Raw genomic sequence first — 23,345 nt, 5'->3', positions numbered from 1 at the left:
AATAGATTCTTTCCCTTCTTGACTATTTGCCAAGTTGCCTTTTTTCTGCAACAGTAAACACTGTTGGTTCATGGCTGCATTCTCTATTTCTGCCCTCCTATACTTCCAGAGGAAGTATGTACCTCGTACTTTCCCTGTCTTGTTCCTTGTGCGGTTGATTATTCTCCTGTGTGTTAGGTCATTTTGCTCGGGACAATATAGTTAACTACTGTTTGGAGCGAGATCTCCTGCGTAAGTGAGCTGTCTTAATAGCTGTCACCACACGATCTCACAGTAGTCTTCCTCCCAGATGTGGGGCTTTTGACATTGCACCCCCTGCCCCAAGCAGGCTAATTCAGCTTAATAAAGTGGCAAGGATTTTCTTGAATGCTGCGTTAGTTATATGCCAAGTTTATTAAGCAGAAACGAGGAGCCAGTTCAAGACTCCCTAGTTTCCTGAATGAGTAAATACAGCTGTTCCTTTTAGCAGAAAGTTAGGTTGGCTCAGCTGACTTGTGAAACCTCACCCTATTTTAAAAAAAGGTACACAATATTGCAGAATACCTTACAGCAGCAATTAAGAGAACTTTTAATTTGAAGACTATTGTAGTGTAACTTTAGTACGGTATCTTCTGAAGTTAGTAGGATGAGAATAGTGCCAAGAAGGATGAGAGCTACAGCAACGAGACAAAGCACTCCGTTGATTGCAGCTTACATAGATTTTGATGGCTAAACTGTGTTTTTTCATATACATCCCTTCTGCTGCTGGTGTTCTGAAACAGGAACTTAAAATGAAGTAAAACTCAGCTGAAGCACAAGAGCTAACTACAGTTCTTTTACCATTCAGAATCTTGCATTAGATTTGTGTGAGCAGAAAAATTATGTAGACTAATAGTAGTCTAAGCGTTATTTCAGTCAATAAAGATATATCATCTAAAGCTTTATGACCAAGGAAAATCTCAAAATTTTACAAGCATGGAACTTGGTGGTTCATGTTTTACCAGCATACAGTGTTTCATTCAGACTTGTTCCACTACACTTCAAAGTACAGGTGTGACTGGAAAACCTATTGACCCAATTGTATGGAATCCAGTAATTAAAACTGGGATAGTTCGTAAATCAGATGAGTAAGTCAAAGGGTGTGCATAGGTAGTTCAGTGGATAACTACATGAGGAGGAGCAGGCTATATCGCAGGTTCTCTGCTTAGTACTCAAATAAAAGTTACTCTAAGCATGTTTGCTAATCTTGGAATGACCTTGTTTTATTTAATTTTATGTGCCTGACAAAGCATAGACAATGTGATAGATGATGAGGTAATAAAGAGGAAATTAGTAAAAAGCCAGTGGCATCACAAACTAGTTACATCAGTATCATGAAATGGGCAAGGTATGGTTTTTACAAAAAAAAATGTTTCTGCTGCTTGCCATACTGAGAACTAATTAAAACCTGTATTCTCAGTTATGAAATCCAAGAATAAGCTACTAAAGACAAACATTTAATTATTCTTTTAGCCTGCAAAAGATGTTAAAGATTTTAGATGTAAAAACTTCTGAAATTATTTATTGTTCTTGCTGATTACAGACGTTATTTTTACTTCTTCTGAGGTAACGCTTCTGCTAAGCAAAGCATGGAATTAAATAGCATGTAGTGCTTTGCCACTTGGAGGGTCCAAGTTCAGCTTAATGCAGTACCGTAGAAATTAATCTAATGGTCATGTAGAGTCCACATTTTCCTTACAGACAGAAAGAGGTTATTGCTCAGGAAAGCAGAATACATACGGCTTGGCGAGAGGCTGGCAAGCACAGCGTTACGCTTAGACAAAGGAAACGCGTATTTTGAATGTAGCCGGGTCCCAGCAAAGGAGAACCGCGAGGAAGGTTAAACATCAGCTGCTATGTGATGATGGCTGGGCGTTTAGACGTCCCTGCTGTCTGAACAAGTGCCCAGTTCCTGACGAACGCTGGCATCCGCTGGCAGGGTGGCTGTTGCCGGCGGGCAGGATGCAGCCATGAAGGTCCCGTGCAGCCCCACCTGGGACACCGCTGTTTTAACACTCGCGTAGAGAAGCTCTAGTGGCGCGGCAGCAGCCGCCAGGCTCGCCCTACTCACCGAGCGCGGGGGGCGCGCCCGGGGCGGCTCGCTGCCCTCGCCGTCCCGCTGAGGTGCGCCGAGGTGCGGTGCCGGCGGGCGGCCCGGCTTTGCAGCCGCCCCAGGCCGCGCGGCTCCCCTGGGCGGGGACAGCGGGAGCGCCACCCGCTGCAGACGCGCCCGCGGGCCCCCCCAGCCCTGCCCTGGGGGCCGAGCCCCAGGCGCTCTTCCCCCGGCCCGGCCCGGCCTCGCGGGTGCCGCTCTGCTACTGGCCGCCTCCGCTCGGGGGGCCGGAAGAGGAAACCAGGGCCCGCGCGAACGGAACTACGGGGGCCGAAACGAGCCCACGCCGCTACCGGGACTCGCTCCTGCGCCGTTTCCGCGGGTGCTAGCCTACGTCAGCACGCAGGAGGACGGCTGCTGTTGCTAAGTGACGTCAGCGCGCCGGTTGACGTAGCGACCGCGGTGGGGCAGGGGGTGGAGGCCTTGTCGTCGGCGGGGCTGGTGAGTCCCGGGGGAGGCTTGCGGTCGGGCGCGGCGGCTGCGTTCCCCCTGCGGAGCGGGTTCGTGACGACCGGGGGGTGGCTTCCGAGGCCTCCCCCACGGTGGGCTCCGGCTCCACGGCGGGCCGACGTGCTGCCGCCGGTGGCTCCCACCGGGCGCGGACAGGTCGTCCCGGGGGCGGGTGGCGTCGGGGCGGGCGCGGGCCGCGGGAGCGCGGGCCGCCCGCGGGAAGCAGGCGGGCTCGTTAGGCGCTGAGGGGATTTCACCTGAAGCGCCTTTTTGCGGAGGCGAGGGAGCGGGGCGGCCGAGCGGGCGGGGGTCGCCTCCCCGGCGCCTCCAGACTTGGGAGGCGGCTTCTGGGGAGGCGGCGGCCCTGGCTTCCCCGGGCGCGACCTTGGGCGGGTGGCTGGCTCTCGGCCGCCCTCTCTGCCGTGGGTGTGAGGCGCCTGCTTCGCCTGCCTTCCCCCTTGCCTGCCCCTGCGCTTTGCAAGACCCTGTTGTGGCTTGTGGGTTTTTTTTTTTTTTTCTTTTTTAGTATTAGTTCAGTATTTTGACACTTTGATAGTACACACGATGTTTTCACAGGTTCTTCTGGGGTCTTAGTATTTAACTGCTCTTGCAAGTTAAGCGCCGCTGTGATTCATTGAAATACTTTTGACTTAGAAGAAGCTGTCATATTATCAGACTTTAAAAAAACAAACAAACAAACCAGCTTGATGTTAATTTCTTAGCAATCTGCCTGTGATTTTGCTTGCCCAGCAATGCTCTTTGCTTGTGTTATTTTTAAAGCACAGCACACGGAGCCTTCCCAAAGCCCTATGCTGGGATCACTTAACTTTTTATGTGTTTTAAGATTTAATTTAAGCCTACTTGCAATGCAAGTGTATTTGGCATATCTTCTGTTACAAATCTGCAGATCAGATGCTTGAAGTATATTGTTCTGTTGGGGTCTGTTCACTCGTATTTATCTAAAAAAAACCCCACAAGAATTTTCATAAATAGCTTTTGAATACGTTTTGATAATACAAGCCAATTTGCTAACATACGTTACTTGTAGGAACAAATATTTACGTGTTACATACTATTCTCCAAAACCAGGAGGTCTTCTTTATCAAATACTTGTTTTCAATTTGCTGGATTAAGATATGGTTACTTTTCAGTTCATGAGACTACCAAAAAATATTTTTCCTTCCTTCTCTTCCCTTGCTCCCTTAAACGTGTATTTTAAAGAAGATTAGAGTGTCTCTTATGAGAGAATTCGTAGATCAGGGTATCATCTGTTTAGCAAATTAAACACAGTTTATTTTTCCTGCTGGCATGTATGATGGGAAGAATAACAATAAATTATACTTGTTGAGAGAGACTCATTATGTTGGTTATGTATTTAAACAAATAAAGACTCTATATTTCTGTATTTCCTCACCCTACAGTTTTGTTTTGTTTTCCTGTTTGTAAAATTAAAGGCTTGCACAGGAGAAAGATCTGCAACTGCCTGAAGTATTGTAAAAAAACCAACCACCAAAACCCAAACAAACCCCCTAAAACCTTTAGCTAGGCAAGAACCCTTAGAGAACTTTGGATGTGTAGGGAATAAAATGTGTGTGATACAGTTTGTATAGACCTGGTTTAATTAGGATACCCATGTGGGAAAACAGTGTTCTCAGGGACATTGATGCTGTAGGAAGAATGTCAAGATGAAATTTTTGTGGCTTATGATGAGCAAAAGAATGGCAGTATGTTACCATCTTTTATGATGGTTAAAAAGTGAATGGTCAAAATTAAATGATGATGGCTCAAAAAAAAAAAAATTTCTAATGCTATGTTCTAATGGTATTAAAAGTTTTCCCATAGAATGGAGGGATTTTTTTTAAGAATTTATTTCCACAAAAATTTTAATAGAAATATGCATCTCGCTCACTTTTTCCATAGGCTACATGCCCCCAGTTTCTGATGGTATGTATTTCATGCATTGTTTCAGGAAATGGTACAGTTGCTGTGCAGCTGGATGTTGCTGAATAGCATTTCTATGAGCTTGCTGTTCAATCTGTCTGTTGTTCAGAATGGCGAAGAACCCTAATTTTCAGGAAGTTGGTCATCTGTCTACGGGCTACATCCACTGTAGATCTTCAGACAGCTTTACTGGTGAGTGGACCAATGTATTTTCTTGAGATATTAACTGAAGGGTTTAGTTGTATGCCATTTTAACCAGGTTGTATCGAGTGCATTACTACCTATTTTTTATGTGTGTTAATAAATAATCTGCACTTAGTATATTGTTCTTTGTACCTAGCTAAACTTATTCCTGCTCTTCTATCAGAGGAATACATCTCTGAGCCCAATGTAAAACATTAGCAGTACAGCACTGTCGTGGTTTAATCCCAGTTGGCAACTAAGCCCCACACGGCCGCTCGCTCACTGTGAGCGGTGGGATGGAGGAGAGATCAGAAGAGTAAAAGTGAAAAAAAACCTCATGGTTTGAGATAAAGACAGTTTAATAGGTAAAGCAAAAGCTGTGTGCACAAGCAAAGCAAAGCAAAGCAAGGAATTCACTCTCTACTTCCCATCGGCAGGCAGGTGTTCAGCCATCTCCAGGAAAGCAGGGCTCCATCACGTGTAACCGTTACTTGGGAAGACAAACGCCATCACTCCGAATGTCCCCCCCTTCCTTCTTCCCCAGCTTTATATACTGAGCATGACGTCACGTGGTATGGAATAGCCCTTTGGTCAGTTGGGGTCAGCTGTCCTCGCTGTGTCCCCTTCCCAACTTCTTGTTCACCCCCAGCCTCCTCGCTGGTGGGATGGTGTGAGAAGCAGAAAGGCCTTGACTCAGTGTAAGCGCTGCTCAGCAATAACGAAAACATCCCTGTGTTATCAATGCTGTTTTCAGCACAAATCCAAAACATAGCCCCATACTAGCTACCACAAAGAAAATTAACTCTATCCCAGCCAAAACCAGAACAAGCACTTAAGTAATAGGAATGTGTTTGCAGATAAGCAGAGCGTAACTTTCCATATTCTTTAAGTCAAAACATTTTTGGTACTAAATTGTTGTTTAGAATGCTGTCATTGAATGGTGTGCTTATTTACTGTTAACCAGTTAACATCTGCTTTTCTTTTAATCCTTTCACAACAGAAGGGTTGGAGATGAGACTTAGAAGTTCTGTGAATTCCATTTACTTGATCTTTCATATTCTATGTCTATAAATTTGTACTGCATTGATTACATTATTATTATTGGATACTAAGTAGGACCAGTCAGTTCCTCAGGCATGCAGATATAGTTATTAATATGGTGTCAAGAAAATTTTGTTGTTTGTTTTTGATTAAAATTAAAATTTACATTTTTAAATTACTGTGTGCATTATGGAGGCCTCATACAGACTGTTTAACTCCAATAATACCATTGGTGTAATATTTTGGTTGAGTTGGCTTCTTTATTTTTTCTCAGTGTTACTAAGCAGGTATCAGTAGGATTGTTCATATGTAACTCCATGTGATTTAAAGCTTTGCTGTATTTCAGATTTGTAGGTTTTGTGTATTGTCATGGGTAATTTTTTTCTTTCTTTCTGTAATATTGTGACTTACGTATGAGAGAGAATTTTTGTGAAATACCATGAAGTTATGTTAATGAAATGCTTGATCAGGAAAGTTAAGGACACTTGAGAATTAGTGAATTGATGGTGTTGAAAAATACAAGAAAACCTTCTGCTTAAGGATTATCTTGAGTGAAATTCTGTTTTCTTCCCAGTGCTTTTCTTAAGCTAGAGAGGCATTCGTATAAATACAGTATCTTTTTCACTTAAGGCATTTCAAGGCCCTTTCAACACTTTTTCTCTCTCTGGTGCCTCAGATTGCAGGTGGTAGCTTCATTCTTTTGGGTGCAATTATAAAAAACCTCAGGACTGTATGGAACAAAGATTTTCAGATTATTAGAAATATTTATGGGAGTAAAAGGGTGAAAAATATAGAAAATTAATGTTTGAAAACAAATATTTTATTCTTCAGAGTATGTGGCTTGTGCTTTAGTGCTGACTTGCATTTTTTCTGGTACTGCTGGAACAGAGTAAATAAATTGTATTTGTAACTAAATTCTAAATATTAATGCTGGGGGTTTTTTGTAAGCCTTGATTAAAATTAAAAACAATAAACAGTTGCATTTAAATGTTATTGCACAGGTAGATCCTTTCAACCGTTGTGAAACTAAAAGAAACCATGACCAGGAATTTATACACAGCTCCAGTTTTGTGGATTTGAGTCAAACTTTTACTGTTAGTGCTTGTGCGTGCTTTACATGAGTAAACATAAAATTCTTCACAAACTTAATTAACTTCAGTCTGAACAGTTTTATTATTAGAACATGTATTTTTTTTCCCTTTGTTACAATTTTCACTCATAGTCAACTTTGTTGTTATTTTGAAGTACAAAGGAGCTTCTGTAGCAAGGGTTCTGACAGAATCAAAGTATTTACTTGAGTTATGCTCTGTGTATGTTGAAATATTTACTAAAAATTCCTATTTCCTGAGGTGTTAGCTTGTTGTACCAGAACTTACGAGAACAAAATATTTTCTGTATAAAAAGATGTGTATATACATTAAGAAACCAAACTATATGATTTGAAACAATGGTATGTTTGTACACTAGTGTTAATGTCACACCTACCATGTTCTGTGAATCTATGGTAATGGAAATTGTAATTAAAATAATTTTGCTGGAATTTATTTAAAGCATAGCAAAATGTTTGATGAAGTAATGAATTACAAAAAAATGAAATAGTACTCAAATCCTTTCCAATCAACTGAGAACCAATTCCTATTTCTAGAGAAAATAGCAATGTAAGAGAATTATATTTAAGAAAATTCCCTTTGTATAATTCTGACAAAATCTGCGTTATCTTGATAGGTACAAACCAGATGATGAAAGAATTAAGTGTTTCAAGGCTATGAAATTATTTGCTCAGTGTTTATAATCCAGACTGACTTCATAAAATTTTTAATTCTACCAACAGTCTGTTTGCTCGCATTTATTTCTAAAGTTTCAATAAGGTTATCAGTTATGTAAAAATTTTTCACTCATTTTATATTAAAAAAATTCAAAATTATTCATTAACACTTTCTTAAATTCCTTTTTGTGTGCCTGGAGTAAAGACAACTCTTCCACGTTTCATTGAAACAGCACTGCTTTTCAGAGGACTCTTTAGTGATAGCCCAGATGAGGGGGGGAAGTGACTTAGTGCCAGTCTTTATTGCAGCTCTGGTTTGAGAGTTGTTTAGTAAAGATGTCATTGGGGGTTTGCTGTTGTTGCTGCATTTTCTAGATCACATTTTTCTATGCCGTAACATCTTATAGATTATTTGCTAAAAAGGAATATAGCAAGCTGAAAACTGTGAGGTTTTTGTTGTTTTTCTAGCCATGACACACATTGTGTAATATTGCATATTGCCTTATATAATAAATGCTAGGCAGTGTTTTTCACATGCTCACTGTTGAAGATGGTCACCAAGAAGCATGTCTTCCGGTGGGGTCTTGGACAGAAGTGATTTGTAGGCCTTCTGACTTAACAGATGCTTTTGGGATTGTTTCAGTTTTAATGGAGCCTCAAACTCACTGAGAAGACTGTTTTACTTTGTTTATTTCTGTGGCATGAACAAAGCTGCAGCAGCTGACTCCTGGAGCGGTTAATTAGCTCTAAATACCTCCTGGAAATAGGTTATGGTGCTGGCAAGAGGTTTGTAAATGGCTTGGCGTTTTATTCTGAAGTTTGTTAAATGTTCTTCTTTGAATGCCAAGAAGAGTAGATGCCTGTATTCTCTGAAAGGAGTGACACTGTTTGATGACAGAAGATACCAGAGGGATCTTCAGGAAGGTTTTTGCCAAGCTCCAAGCAGCATCCGTCTTTTTTTATCATAAATAATACTTTGAGTTGCAACTAGAAAAATATATGTTTAGCTATACAGGGAAGTTGTGAGCTCATAGCAACTTGCCACAACTAAAGCAGTATATTACTTTTTACTTCCTCAAACAAGAAATGCGCAGATCACTTCAAGGGTTGACTGAATTCATACCATTAATTAGTACAGTCTGGGAAGATCTGAAGTCATGCATTACTTGGTTCTATATTTTGAAGGCGGGACTGCTCTCACTGGGCTGCTTTGTATGGAAAATCCACAATACAGATGAAAGTTGCATTGGAAATGCATAGTAGTAAACAAATAAATGAATTTGAGTGCTTCTTCAGTATACTAGTGTTACCCACAGAAAGCATGTAAGGCGTGTACGTAGTTTTCATGAAGTTGCCGGTTTCCAACACTTCATGTCATTCAAGCATTTGAAAGGCTCCTTGGCCAGAGGCTTGTAGCCATCGTTTGAGTCCTGTATTCCCCGTGGTCAGCATGTTCTAAATTGCCAGTTTCAAACAAGAACAGTACGTTGTACCAGCAATTTGGAGAGCATTAAACATCGAAACAGATTTGTCTTGCAGCTTTCACACAGGGATTTATAAATTTCTACTTTCATTGCTAGCTATAGTTCAGAGTCTTGATGTTTATAAGGACTGGCATCATCGGCTTATTAGTAAGTGTCCCCAGTTCAGACTTTGCTCTATTCTATACAGTGATTCTTGTTTGGAGAGAGGTTTATGTACCCTTGAGAGGGAAGTGTGCTTTTGATTTTATTTATTTATTTAACCTGAAATGGAAACAATTTTCCCTTGAACTTTTCACCCTATTGGCACACGACAATATCCACAGCTAGTGGAAGCCAAGTTAGTGTGCAGCTGATGGCATTCCCTTATCTTTACCACTTTTGTAGTCTCTCAGTTTTATTCAGATGGTACCTGTTCTTATTTTTTTAGAGATAAGAGTGGATGAAGGAAACAAAGAAGTAGAGTTTAGAAAAAATGGAATTAAAAATAGATTTTAAAACCAAAATGTGCCTGTAGTTGTACATGTATGAAGTATCATAAATGAACTTCCCTAATCAATCAAAGTCAGAACTGGCAGAAGAGAGAGAGTACAAAGTTGCTTGATAATGTGCATGTAATTCGCACGTAATTGGGTTGCCTGATGATTGTGAATGAAGATCAACAACAGCAGTTGTAGACTTGTAAGGTACAGAAGTCTTGAAGGAGCATCAAGGCTTGATATTTGCAGCTGAGTAACAAATACATCCTTTTGTTTGCTCCTTTGGTGCAATAAAAGGTGTTATATTTTGAGGGCATTTCAATTTTACAATTGTCTGTACACTCTCAAATAATTATGTTGTGGTAAATATTATTGCTAGTATGAATAGATGCAACTGGACTGAAGTGAATTAAGTTAATCTTGCTCGTTACAAAGTAAATGTTGCTGGAAGTGTACGTTGCATGAATCTGTTCAGTGCAGAGTTGTCTTAGCTAGTTGTAAATTAACCAGTGCAAATGGAAGAAACAGTCTGTTATAATGAAAACCCATAAAAATTAATTTACTCTTGTGACAGGATAGAAGAATGACTGTACAGTATTCTCTGTTCCCCTGGTTAGGCTGCCTCCAGTATCTCGGCCAGTATTGCTGGTTCCACGCTGTAATGGCTACGTGGGCACACAGCTTCTAATTCAAGTAGCAGAGGCTGCCTGAGGAAAGCTGGGGTTTTGTTCCCATTTGTGCTGTAATCTGTATTATCAATGTAGTATGCTGTATTGTTCTCAAATCTTATTTTCTATTTCTGTCACTTTTTCTAGTTTATTTTAAAGTTCTTTGGGACTGTGTTTCTACAGTATCTTGATTTCAAGTTAAGCATTTCCAGGTGTTACAGAGGTGCAAATAGTACTTAACCCCATGTGCATGTGTTTTCTTTGTTGGGGAAGAAATGACTGGAAACAGATGCCTGTTTTCTCATGATACTTTTAAAATATAGCTTAAAAATGCATTCATGTCATGAATATTTCACTTGAAAGGTTAATGTGTTAGCTGTGTGCAGGGTATGGCCTCATCATTTTCCTGCCTTTTGTGGTACACCATCTTTCTTCAGCACTAAGTATGTGCCCATTTTGAAAAGTGGCTAGTCATTGGCGCACAGAAGGTGTCTCTGAAAATATGGATGGTTATTATCTTAAACAGCCAACCTCTTTTTATTTACAAGTAAATTGAAGTGTAACAATAGAAGCTGATTTAAGACCTAATTTCTCCTGTGGATGCTCTTGCCACTGAGACTACAGAAAGCCTCTTGCTGAAATAAATCCAAACCAACAAAACTAAAACCTCTTGTGAATTAAGAAGTAACAAAATAATTCCATAGAAGATATGACTAAGGCATTAATCTATATTGTACGTTAGTGGACAGTCTCCTGCTTTTATGACTGAGAGGTGTTGGGGGTTATTTCCTTACATGTATGAGGGAACAAGAAAGCATCAAGAAAACTGAGTGGAAAGGGTAAGAAAATTGAATTGTACATTGTAAAGCTTTGGTCTTTGACAGACTTTGTCTGTTATTTGTTAAATGTTATCCTGATTGTTTATTTCTCCCAGTTCTGGAAAGTTGATAGGAATTCTGCAAGAACACTGTTGTTTTTACTCATCAGTCATTTTAGTAGAGACTTGGGAGTTAAGACTATGCTTAATTGGTCAAATTATTTATTTCTTTATAATTTATGTGCATTTTAATTCAGATAAAATTGCTTTCTAATGGTAATTTTAATTAAAATTGTTTAATTTTTAATTTCTTTTGTTGGAAGCTTTTATTTTAAGTAAATGGATTAACAGAACAGCAAGGCTAGAATTGTTGAGGCAAGCTGCATCGAGTCCTGTTGTAAATGAACTTTAATAGAAAACCTCTTGGTTTCATTTTTCTTGTAATATATAGTAACTTGCACTAGTCGCTTTTTTCGTAATTGCAGCTTCATCTTTGCCATTTTTTAATATTTGTGCCCTTTATAATACTGGTGGTTTTCTTTTTCCCTTTAGGCTACCAATATCACCATCCCTCCAAGATGAGTAACAGCCATCCGCTTCGTCCTTACACAGCCGTGGGTGAGATTGACCACGTTCACATTCTGTCAGAGCATATTGGTGCTCTAATGAATGGGGAAGAATACAGTGACGTTACCTTTATTGTAGAAAAGAAACGTTTTCCGGCACACAGAGTGATCCTGGCTGCTAGGTGCCATTATTTCAGGTGAAGTATAGCTTTTTGTCAGGCTCACAGGAAATTTTCATGCAGATAAGATAAACATTGTTTCTCTATGAACTTTTCAGGGTGTAATCATCTGTCCATTGAGTGTGACCTTTTCTGTGTGAATGTTTCCCAGCACATCAAATCATTGTGTCCAAATATAAAAAGATAAATACCATGTCATGATGTTATTCTTTTGACCTTCATTAAATTGGATTTTGAAGATCGTTTCACAAATTCAAGAGAAAGATAACTTCAGGGTAGAAAAGTTCTGCTGTAAAATTGTTTTGATTTCTCAGAGTATGGATGGTGTGCTTCTGTGGAATATACTCAATTAGCAAGTTTAATTTTGACGCATTGGAATTGAGTATTTAAAGAGGTCTGGCTGATACAGTTTAGAATATATATTTTAAAACTAGGAATAATACTAATCCAGCTCTTAAAAGAGCTGGGCATTTTTCACTCTAAATGTAATTAATATAACTTCCTGATAATCTTCTTCCAGTTAATTTTGTCAGAGGGATAAGCTAATAACTAAACTAATGTGTGAATGCAAATTGTGTTCAAACTGTCTATCATATTTAAAAAAAATAATTGTAAGTACTTTGATTTTTCTCAAGATTCAGGATTTCATTGGAGTTGCCGTGTGCTGGGTTTAGAGTACGGAATAGAGGATCAAGAATCCTGCGATTTGCTAATCTGCCACTGCTGTTATAGTGGCGAACTATTTGCTTCACTTGCTTTCTGAAAATTTTTCTTTTTTTTTCTTTCTCACTGATAGCACTATATCTAAAAAAAAAAAAGGTGTGAGAATCATATCTCAATTTCTGCTTTGCAAACTATTGTTCAAAGTAGAGGTGGAGCAATTTTTGTGTAGTATAAAACATGATGCATTAGAATATTGTTCTTGTGCAGCTGCTTTCAGAGCAGAGCTGCACTTTAAATGCCAAGTATAAAGGTTTTTCTTTTGTAGATTCTTAAACCATATCCCATTTGTATTCTCCTTGCTGTAAATAGTAATTTATTCCTTTCTCTTTCTACTTTTTGCCTGGTTTTTATCAGGATACAAGTTTCTCAAATTTTGTCTTCTTTCTAGAGCATTATTGTATGGTGGAATGAGAGAATCTCAGCCTGAAGCAGAAATTCCTCTTCAGGACACCACTGCAGAAGCATTTACCATGCTGTTGAAATATATTTACACTGGTCGTGCTACACTACGAGATGAGAAAGAGGAGGTTCTCCTAGACTTCCTAAGCCTAGCACATAAATATGGATTCCCAGAACTGGAGGATTCCACATCTGAGTATCTTTGCACAATACTTAATATTCAGAATGTCTGTATGACATTTGATGTTGCCAGTCTTTATTCCCTTCCCAAATTAACTTGTATGTGCTGTATGTTCATGGATAGAAATGCCCAAGAGGTGCTTTCCAGCGAAGGCTTCCTGTCACTTTCTAAGGTATATCTTTTGTTTGCACTTTTTTCTCCAGGAATGTTAATTTTAATATGTATACAACTTCATGATAAAATACTAATGGGGGCACAAAATATCAGGTATCATTTTATACTAGTGAAACTGTGACACTTGGAAATGTTCAAGGCAAGGTGAACTGAAAATTCTGGTGATCCGTTCTGAATTTTTTTAGCTATTTAATTTTGACCAGTCAGTATAGCTAAATATAGTAAATCTGATGGAGTATTCTAAAAGGTGGGAGCAGGCAATCTAATCTTAATTTGTCTTTTTTAGTCTTTTCTTGAAATGATGTAATTTGGTTTCTGAACACTGCCCAGGGGATATAAAGTAAAGATATGAAGATAGCAGAAGATACTCCATTCTGTTAATTTCTTCGTACAGGCCATCTCAATGATGGTTGATTTTCTGCTGTGTAAGCTAAAGCATTCTGGAGGTTTCTGTGATTTATATTGCTGATTGTCATCATGTTCTGAAATTATATAATATGGTGGTGTTGTAGGGTGGTTTGGGGTTTTTGTGTGGTGGTGGTGCTGGTGTTAGATGCATAAATAATTGTGCCCAAGTCAGGCTATTCTACACCATTGAAATTTTCCACTTGCTGTGGAGTGGTCTTTGGGCTGGACATTATAGTGATAGAGTTTTCAAGTGATGTTCACATGAAGTGGTAGAGCATCTTGAATGAATGATGGTTTAATTTTTCTTTTTTTAAAAGTATTTTTAGTGGAAAAGCTGCAATGGATCTATTTCTTGAATAAATACAAGGCACTCTGCTCCGCTGACTAGTTGTGTAGGGAAAAAAATATTTTTTTTTCTCTCTACTGTACTCTGTCATGCGCATTTTGTTGAATCTGAGCTCTGAGAGCATATTATCAATAAAGAAAATAGCAAATGCTATTCATCAGGAAGCGCATACTTTATGACATCTTTGGCATAGCCAGTCCTGGTATATATGAGAGATTTGTCCTTTTCTTAGGCAAACTTCTAAGTATTCTGCTAGCTAAATGAAAATCAAAAAGCTGTTCAATTCTTTTTGTTCTCATTTTGCAGTCAGTGGGTTTTCTGCATGAATAAAAGCCACTGAAGTTTTTTACCTGCTGATTCTAAGTTGGTACCAAAAGAGAGAGAGAAAGGTGGGAAAAAACCAACCCAAATAATTAGAAATGGTTTAAAAAGGGGATTCCAAGCCATGCCTTTTTTTTTCCTCATCAGTGTTCTTATACCAGCCTAAGTTTAAAGAAATGCTTTGAACTACACTAACAAATCCCCAAATCGCTGCTTCTATACCAAAGTAAATTTGAAGTAGTAACTGGAGTAGTAAAAACTGAAGTAGTAAACTGATTTGAATAGTTTTCCACATTTCAATTCTGGCATATTTCTCCTAGTGGGTTTGTAATATTACCTATTATTTACATGATGGATTCTATAATTCTTGCATTAAGTAACTAAAGCTACAGTTTCAGGTAGTCACTCCTTTGGAGTTTATTTTTTAATAACTACAGGTTAAAACACCCATTAATTTTTGCCTTATTTTAATTTCCCTTTTTTTCCTTTTTTTAAAAAAATAATTTTATTTCTGTTTATTTGTGGTTTTTTATTCTGTCTTGTTTTTCTTTTCCAGGCTGCTCTTTTAAGCATTGTACTGAGGGACTCATTTGCAGCTCCTGAGAAGGACATTTTCCAAGCTTTGATGAATTGGTGTAAACATAACCCCAAGGAAAACCATGCTGAAATCATGCAAGCTGTACGTTTGCCACTAATGAGTCTAACAGAACTACTGAATGTTGTAAGACCTTCTGGATTATTGTCACCTGATGCCATCCTAGATGCCATTAAGATTCGTTCTGAGAGTCGGGACATGGACCTCAACTACAGGGGCATGTTAAGTAAGCATCAGGTTTTTTGTTTGTTTTTTTCTCATTTAGTAACTATAGTTGTCTGGAGGATATGGTTAATTTGTGCTTTGAGTTTTTATCTATTATTATGTGTTTTAAAAGGCTTACATAATGAAATATCTTAGGTACTATGCTTGCCATTGCTATTCCTCAAATAATATTAGTCAGCGTATTTTTTTGCTTTGTATCTCAGATATTGCTCAAACATGAATGTTGTAATAAGAGTGTATTTTCCTAGAGGAAGTGCTATTTTTATTGAAAATCTTTTGCAAAGACATTAAAAATAAAAATGCATTGGCTGTGGGATATATGATATTTAAATGGTTTTACGCTGATGGTGACTTGTTTTCTACTTCATGAAGATTTTCATTTTTTTTTCTCCACTACTTTTGATTTTTCTCTTAGTCTTTCATGCTTGCCCAAATAGTGTAAACAAGTCTTCCAAAATTGTATTCATGGAAGCCTAAAAAGTGTGAGAAGCCTATTGTTTGACTTTTATCTGTGCTCTCTGTTAGTTCAACAAGAATAGCTAACACTGAGCTTTAGAAAGATATTGTTAGTTTGCTATCTAATGTGTGATTTATAGAGTATTTGCCCCACAGCAAAGAATAAAGTTAAATGTTCTTTGGGAGCCTGCACTGTAGTCTCAGTCATGCATGAAGAGCCCTGAAAATGCTAACTGCTTTCTCAGAACTGCATCTCCCCTTTGTTCTCTCTTAGAAGTTACAGATAGGAATATTTAAACATGAGTTTAATATTGAGGGTGGTGAGGCACTGGGACAGGCTGCCCAGAGAAGCTGTGGATGCCTCCTCCCTGGAAGTGTCCAAGGTCAGGTTGGATGGGGCTTTGAGCAACCTGGTCTAGTGGAAGGTGTCCCTGCCCATGGCAGGGGGGTTGGAACTAGATGATCTTTAAGGTCCCTTCCAACCCAAACCATTCTGTGATTAGGATATTGTAAAAGTCTTATCATGCAAGACGTTCTGTTGACAATGCAGTAGATAAATTTGAAAGTTAAATGGTGTTTTCTGACTTCTTTTTCTGCATATTTATGTCTCAATAATAATATGTTTCTAATAGCAAAATTTCTTGCTTTGTCAAATTCACAGCTTTTTAGATAATTGAATTTCTGTGTTGTTTTAGTACTAGTTCAGGCTCTTGGGACTTTTTGTGGAAACGTTGATGACTACTTGTGATTTCATAGTTGTGCATTTGACGTTTTTATGTAGTAGTACTACAATACAGTTAAAATTTTACCACTTCAAATTCTGTTCTTTACATGTTAAACTTAGCATCCTGTTAAAATTCGTACTTCTCTTGCCAACCTGCCTGAAGACTTCAGGGGCAGCTTTTCATTATTTAGCTTTCAGATCATGTTTTCTAGGGTCTCTCCTCAAACAAGACTGTTAAAAATGTCTTTTTAACAGAGTGGTTCATCAATGTATTGTTTTGTAGTTGGAGTTAGGGATCATTATCCCCAGTTGTCTTGATGGAAGATCTGTTCCTAGGATGTAACAGGCTTATGACTGTGAAATTGTGGCATAAAAAACTTGCTTTACTATGTTGGTTCAAAGCCAAAATAGCCCAAAGTTTTCCGTTTCACTTGGGTTTGTTTAGCTTTGCAGAGTACTGGAAGTTTGTATAGCTATCAAAATAGCTTGTAGAACTATACCACTGTACATACCACTCTGGAAATTTATGATGCATCCACATTGTGAATGTCTTATGTGATTTTTAATTTCCTTCCACTTAAAAAAAAAAAACAAAACACACAAACCGAAACCAAACTAAAACAGTTGAAATCAGAACAAAAAAATCTGAAAGAAAGAGCAAAAAAATTATTAGAGGTATGGTGAGAGGTTGATCACAAGGAGAGACTAAATAGACCAAAACTTTAAAACCAGGAGGACAGTGTTGATTGAATGAGGAAGGTGCAATAGAATTCTGTAAAATCATGAAGGGGACTGAGAATATAGATACTACATACTAGTAAATTATCACTACTTATTATTACCATAAAAGACCAAAGGGGCATCAAATGAAATGGAAGAAGCAAAATTTCTAAAATGCCTCTCTTTTTTTGTACTTCGGTTTTTTTCCCTTGAGCATATGTTTGTGGCCAAGAAAAAATACGGGCAATAAGTCTTTGTTCTGACCTAATAGAGTTGATGTTCAGAACATCTAATTTGCAGTATGCGGATGTCGTGGTTTAGCCCCAGCCGGCAGCTAAGCACCGGCTTAGCATAAAATACATAAAACATAAAATTTAAGCAATTATTTCTGTTTTTTCTTAGTACCAGGGGAAAATATTGCAACAATGAAGTATGGAGCACAGGTTGTAAAAGGGGAGCTGAAGTCTGCTTTATTAGATGGGGATACTCAGAACTATGACTTGGATCATGGCTTCTCTCGACACCCAATCGATGATGACTGCCGTTCTGGAATTGAAATTAAACTAGGCCAGCCATCAATAATCAACCACATACGAATACTCCTGTGGGACAGAGATAGTCGGTAGGTGCTAAGTTGACATAAAAAGGCAATATAATGCATTTTGTACTGGTGGTGATATATCAGTGTGAAATATTCATGAAATATTTTATAGAAACAGCATGATACAGTGTTAGAGATGACAATGACAAGTTTTATTTGAAAAAACTCTGTTTTTTAAACACAGTTTTGGTTGCTTACACAGCAGACCATATTTTGTGATATAAACTACCTCGTAGTATTTCAATGTATTTTTTTGTGTCTTCATTAAATAGTTTATATTACTAATGAAACTTTACGTAATTTAAATTGTTTTAATTGTTTTCTATTTGCCACTTAGTTTTCAACTGCTTTTATTTCAGTTTGAAAAACAATATTCTAGTTCTTTTGCAGAAACCATATTTTTTACATATTTACATTCCAAACAGAGGAATGTTTGTTCAGATTTTTTCAATATATCAAAATTGGTAAGAAATAACATGCTTTGACAATAATTCAGAGATAGTAAGATTTATTTAGAATGTGAATTACCGACTAACTGTGGTAGTTATTAGAAGCCACTTCATGGTGAGTCTGGTAAAGTATGAACTATCATGGATGCCTTAGCCAATTTATGCTCAGCTTTATTATGGAATGCATGAAAGATCGAATTATGCATATTTGAACAATTGAGAGACTGCTTAAGTAGGAAAATTGCAAGGTTCTTTTTATCTGACAAATTGAATATATTCATTTTATAACTTGCCATGACAAAGGTTTTACAATTTAGTAGACAGCTCATGCAGGTATTCATAAGCAATTTTCTATTAAAAACAATAAAACAAGCTACTTATACTTTTAACACATTATTACCTTTCTGATAAAAGATTAATTTTATATTACTTCCAGACTAACAGTTTAGAATTACAAAACAGTTGCATTTTGTTTTCTTAACTAAGCTGTGTTATTTAAGAACAGGGTGTACTAATGTTTTATTGATTTTTATTTTTATTTTTTGTAAATATTAATTACGGTTATTAATCATTCAAAACAAACCATGAATTTTTAGCTATTTAATTGTTTCAAGTAAGTTCTCCTGATTCAGTACAACTGAAATTTATGCTTCTCCTCTATTACTTTTGGAAAGATTGAAAAGTAAAACTTTGAAGGTGCAAGGAACTACTTCATACAATATTATACTACTTGTCCCAGAAGATCAACCAAATTAATAAATCAATTACCAACCAATTTTATAAAATTTGAAAAAGTATTAGAGACATATTAATAATGAGGAGCTCTCTAGCAATTCTTTGTGAGCTTGTAGCTGGTAAAATGCCCCTCATTTGCAAGGCATAAATCGGCAGCTGCTGAAACTCAGGGACAAACCCTTCTCCTTGGGATAACTTATTAAAAAATTGTTGCTTGGTGTCCTATGCCCTTCGTCTAAAATTTGTGGAACAAACCATTGTTGGTGGCAGAATATCAGACAAGATGGACCTCTACTCCAGAGCTTTTTGTCTTCATAGAATACTGAGGGTACAGTGGTTTAGGATCTAGTTTCTGTGTCATCCTGACTTTTTTGTTTTTCTGTGCAAAGTTTGCTATTGGACTTTCTTTTGCTTCTTATCAGGTAGAGTACCTGAATTATTAGTTTTTTTTCCCCCCCAGTAGCTCAACTGTCTAAGGTAAATGGAAAAAGAAGCATTGGGAATACTTTGTCCAGTTGTGGGCTCCTCAGTATAAGATACTGACATACTGGAGTGAGTTCAGCAGGACACCAAGATGATGAGGGCTTGAGCATACGATGTACAAGGAGATGCTGAGAGAACTTGCTGTTTTAAGAGGAGAAGACTTAGAAGGGGGAACTTATTGCTGTCTTCACCTATTTAATGGAAGAATGTAGAGAATACAGGGCCAGACTCCTCTTGCAGCTGTGTGCTGAGAGGGCAAAGAGCACTGGACACAAGCAGCAAGATAAATTTCTATTAAATATTAGGAAAAGAATTCATAATGGACTATTTGAACTTGGGAAGAGTTTGCCCAGAGAGATTATGGATATCAGCCCTTGGAGGTATGCAGAACTTTACCAGCCAAGACCTTAAGGAACTTGCTCTAAGATTGTCCTCGCTTTTTCTAGAGATCCTTTCCAACCTATATACTCTTTTAGTCTAAGAACTGCCATCCACTTACCCACATCTGTCTCATGGGATACATGAATAATGCCTCCAAAAGAGATGTTTTAGCAACTGTACAAGCGCATGGTGGCTTCTGGTTGAACATCTTTTTAAACTACTCATTCATTTTAACTGTCTCTGTGAAGCTCTGGTCTATTGGATGTCTTTATATAGATAATGTACATTCTTAACAGAACCAAATACAAACTAACAGATGTGTTTTGCACCTCTGGTTTAGAGGTATTACTAACAGATGAATCTTAGTTATAGAAGTGCAAAGGAGACTAGCTGTCCAAATTACCTCTGCAAAAAAGATGCTATCCTTAAGAAAAATAAAAGGCATAGTGTTGTGTATGATAATGGAACTGTATTTTTGAGATAATTTTTCTTTGCTTGGTACCTTCAGAAACAAAAAAAAATGGCATGTTCTATATTGGTTACAAATTTATGTTAGTCTAACGATGGTGATGTGAGGATCCCTAAATTCTCACCACATAGGACAGGCAGTCAGCAACTTTTGGATCCAAAGTGCTCAAACTCTAAAATGCTGGAGCCTAGTTTGGTCAAATATGCATGGATTAGTAATAATAGTGTTGCTAGAACACAGTGTATTTATATGGGTTGTGAATATTACGCATCTGGCTGGTGTGAATGTGAAAGCTGATTATGCAATTGACGTCTTAAAGACGCTGCGTTACCTTTCTAAGTGCATAAATTGGTATTAACAGTGTTATCTAACATTTTAAGAATTTTTAAACAGTACCACTTTAGACATCTACCCCCTAAGTCCTCGGCAAAAAATTGGAAATATTAACAAACACATTAATGTTCAACAGAAAATGTCTACGTAGAACTCTGGAAGAGCAACTCTTCTGTTAGAAATCAGTGTGAAAGGAGGATAAGTACTAACATGGTGCTGTTGAACTGCCTGTGAATGTTGCAGACTAGTCCATTAAGAGAAAGAAAATATTCAGAAACATATATTTCACAATTTGCTGATCCACAAGTGGAGTTTCTGCTTCATTCTAAGTATCACTGTTGTAGGTATATGGAAATAGCTGTGGCTTCTAAGTTTTAGTTTGGGTTTGCTTTCTTCTAACAGCGAACTATAAACTAAATATAATTGGTAAGCAAGAGGAAGACACAGATTGTGTTGGTGACTTTTTTCTTTTTTATTTTTGATGAGGTAATTTTGGGGTCTGTAAGGAAGTAGTGACAGGCTTAACAATGTATTATAAACAACTGAAAGGGTCAGAAGTGAAGAATAACATCACTGAGAAAATTATCATAAAGTAAATTTGCTTTTTTCAAGTGAAGGGTTTGAATTTGCATTTTTCATCTGCTAAATGTTTTTTTATTTTTCTTTATTGATATGGCAATAGAAACAATAACTGTGTCACTGGTGTTTTAGATTAATTCCACGCAGAAGGAATACAAATGATTATTTTTATGACTGAGTTGAAAGTCTTCATTGCATTTTTTTGAGGAACGATGGCCTCATCCAATTACTGCAGATTGTGAGTGTTAGGATGTTTTAAGTCATTCTGAAAATATGTCTTAACATAACCGCATGTGAATTTATTTTCAAAGCTGCTTTGAAAATAGGGATCTCTTTTAGATATCTTAGATACAGGTCTGTGGGTAGGAACAAATAGCCTTCTTGTCAGCACAACTGAAAATCCAGAAGCAAGTGTAAAATTTAATGCCTAATATGTGGCTGCTTGTATTCTAACCAGTGTTTTTTGACAATCCATAGGTCTTATTCCTACTACATTGAGGTGTCCATGGATGAGTTAGACTGGATTCGGGTTATCGATCACTCTAAATACCTCTGTCGATCCTGGCAGAACCTGTATTTTCCTGCCCGTGTCTGCAGGTTAGTTCATCAATGTAATGTTGCATGGCTATCATTAAATAATGTAGACACCAGAATAAGTTGCTGGATTTTGCTACTACATTATGTATTTCTGATAATGTATGATATACACAACTTTCATCAGCTATCTTAAAAAAAAAAAAAGAAAAAGTCTATCTTGGTGGATGCTTTTTTAATATAAATATAGGTGATAAATTGCAGGCATCCTGTTTTGAAAACTCTGGTGCTTCCATCTCTAACTATGTATCTCTTTCTCCTTTACTTCTTTTTTTTTTTTTAATTATTTTTTTCTTCTTTTTTCTTCTTTTCTCTCCTTGCTCCCCTCTTGCTCTCCTTTTTTTTTTTTTTTTTTCTTTTGCACTTTTCGTCTTGCAGCTGATGTGGTTTTTTCACTCAGTAGTAAACATCATTCCTTGACTGCCAAAATGTTTGAAATGTGTTTACATACTTGCTATAAAACTTGGAAATGTATTTTTATATATTCTTATATATTTTATATATTTTCTGATGTTGCATTGAAAGAATGTTTTAAGCAGTTGTGAGAGAGAGAAAGGGGAGAGTTAGGACTAAGGAGGTGTGAGCAATGTTTTGTGTAAACCAAAGCAGCTAGATGAGTTCAATCATTATTAAGGTGATGATGTCTTTTTACTAAAGGTGCTGGGAATTCTGGAAGAAGCTTATGATCATATTGAAGCTGTCTTATCCAAAAACTGAAGTGAGCTTATTGATAAAGAGGCCACAGTCTGTAGATTCCAAAGATGTTACCTTCATTAGGTTTTGGGTCATAGACCCAAAGAGGAAGTGCCCTGATTTAAATAATTATTCTGTAGACACAAACTTTTTAATCAGCACAGCAACTCGTGGAATCCCCAAGGAGGGGAAGTGCTTTCTTTTCCCCAAAGAATGACCTGTTTCTGTGATTTTTACTGCTCTGCAACATGGGATTGCTGGCAAACAGTTGTAGTCTATGGGGAAAGAATCTGGTGGGCCACTTGTGTGTCTCTCCTCAGATAATTTTTTCTCAGCCTCCCTGTCCTTTTAATAAGTTCATACTGAATATAACTGACTTGAAATTTATTTTTCCTGATACAAACAAATGCATTCTCACCTTTTCCCTGTAAGTTTTACGATTCTGATTTTACTGTTGTCTCTTTCCGAAATGTTTGGCTCTGTCCCCTAGTTTGTGTGTGTATCTGATAAATTTTTGCTTAAAGGTGTCTGTGATAAATCATTTAGCAATGATGAAATGTGTCATGGAGTTTATAGGTGTTTTACATTTCCTGGGGATATTTTTGTGTGCGTGTGTGACCTTAACTTGGTGCAAAGTGGATGGATTGTTAGCAAGCACGGCTTTTTTGCTTCCATCACGTTAGCAAGAAGATTTGAAGAGATCTAGGGTGTTAAGTGGGACATCAAAAGGGCAACCATTCTTTGGCCTCATCCAAAGACTTGTCCAAAAGTGATTTTTCTATTTCAGCATCGGTTTATCTGTTTGTCATTCTCCACCCCGTCCCAGCTGTCTTCATCTCTGTGTGTGTGTGCGCATGCTACGTTTTGAGAGCATCATTGTTCTGATTGGGTGAAGGCTCTTTGTAGCCTTGCTTGAAAGTGCAGAGAGGAAAGAGTGGAGGGGAGAACATTATTCCAGAGTTTTAGGTAGTACCTTACTCGTTTTTTGGCCCAAAAGGACCTCTTGTATATTCTAGCTCTCCGATGATCTCTTAATCCTCTGGAAGTGACTTGCC

At 37.7% G+C, this 23,345-nt stretch overlaps 1 protein-coding gene across 1 annotated transcript in view; it reads left to right on the top strand.

Annotated features, from left to right (window-relative positions):
• Positions 1-2,332: 2,332 nt before the first annotated feature.
• The window catches only part of BTBD9 (BTB domain containing 9), a 138,022-nt gene continuing 117,009 nt past the window's right edge, over positions 2,333-23,345 (top strand). Inside the window, exons 1-7 of the mRNA XM_075496200.1 lie at positions 2,333-2,572; positions 4,551-4,714; positions 11,509-11,719; positions 12,813-13,176; positions 14,810-15,074; positions 17,376-17,595; positions 21,481-21,600. Coding sequence (XP_075352315.1) covers positions 4,633-4,714; positions 11,509-11,719; positions 12,813-13,176; positions 14,810-15,074; positions 17,376-17,595; positions 21,481-21,600 — 1,262 coding nt within the window. The 5' untranslated portion in view covers positions 2,333-2,572; positions 4,551-4,632. The remainder of the gene's footprint in view (positions 2,573-4,550; positions 4,715-11,508; positions 11,720-12,812; positions 13,177-14,809; positions 15,075-17,375; positions 17,596-21,480; positions 21,601-23,345) is intronic.

This window comes from Mycteria americana, chromosome 3 (assembly GCF_035582795.1).
Source record: "Mycteria americana isolate JAX WOST 10 ecotype Jacksonville Zoo and Gardens chromosome 3, USCA_MyAme_1.0, whole genome shotgun sequence".
NCBI classification, from domain to species: Eukaryota; Metazoa; Chordata; class Aves; order Ciconiiformes; family Ciconiidae; genus Mycteria; species Mycteria americana.
The sequence above is the reverse complement of the archived record's forward strand: the minus strand, read 5'-3'. Positions and strand labels throughout refer to the sequence as shown.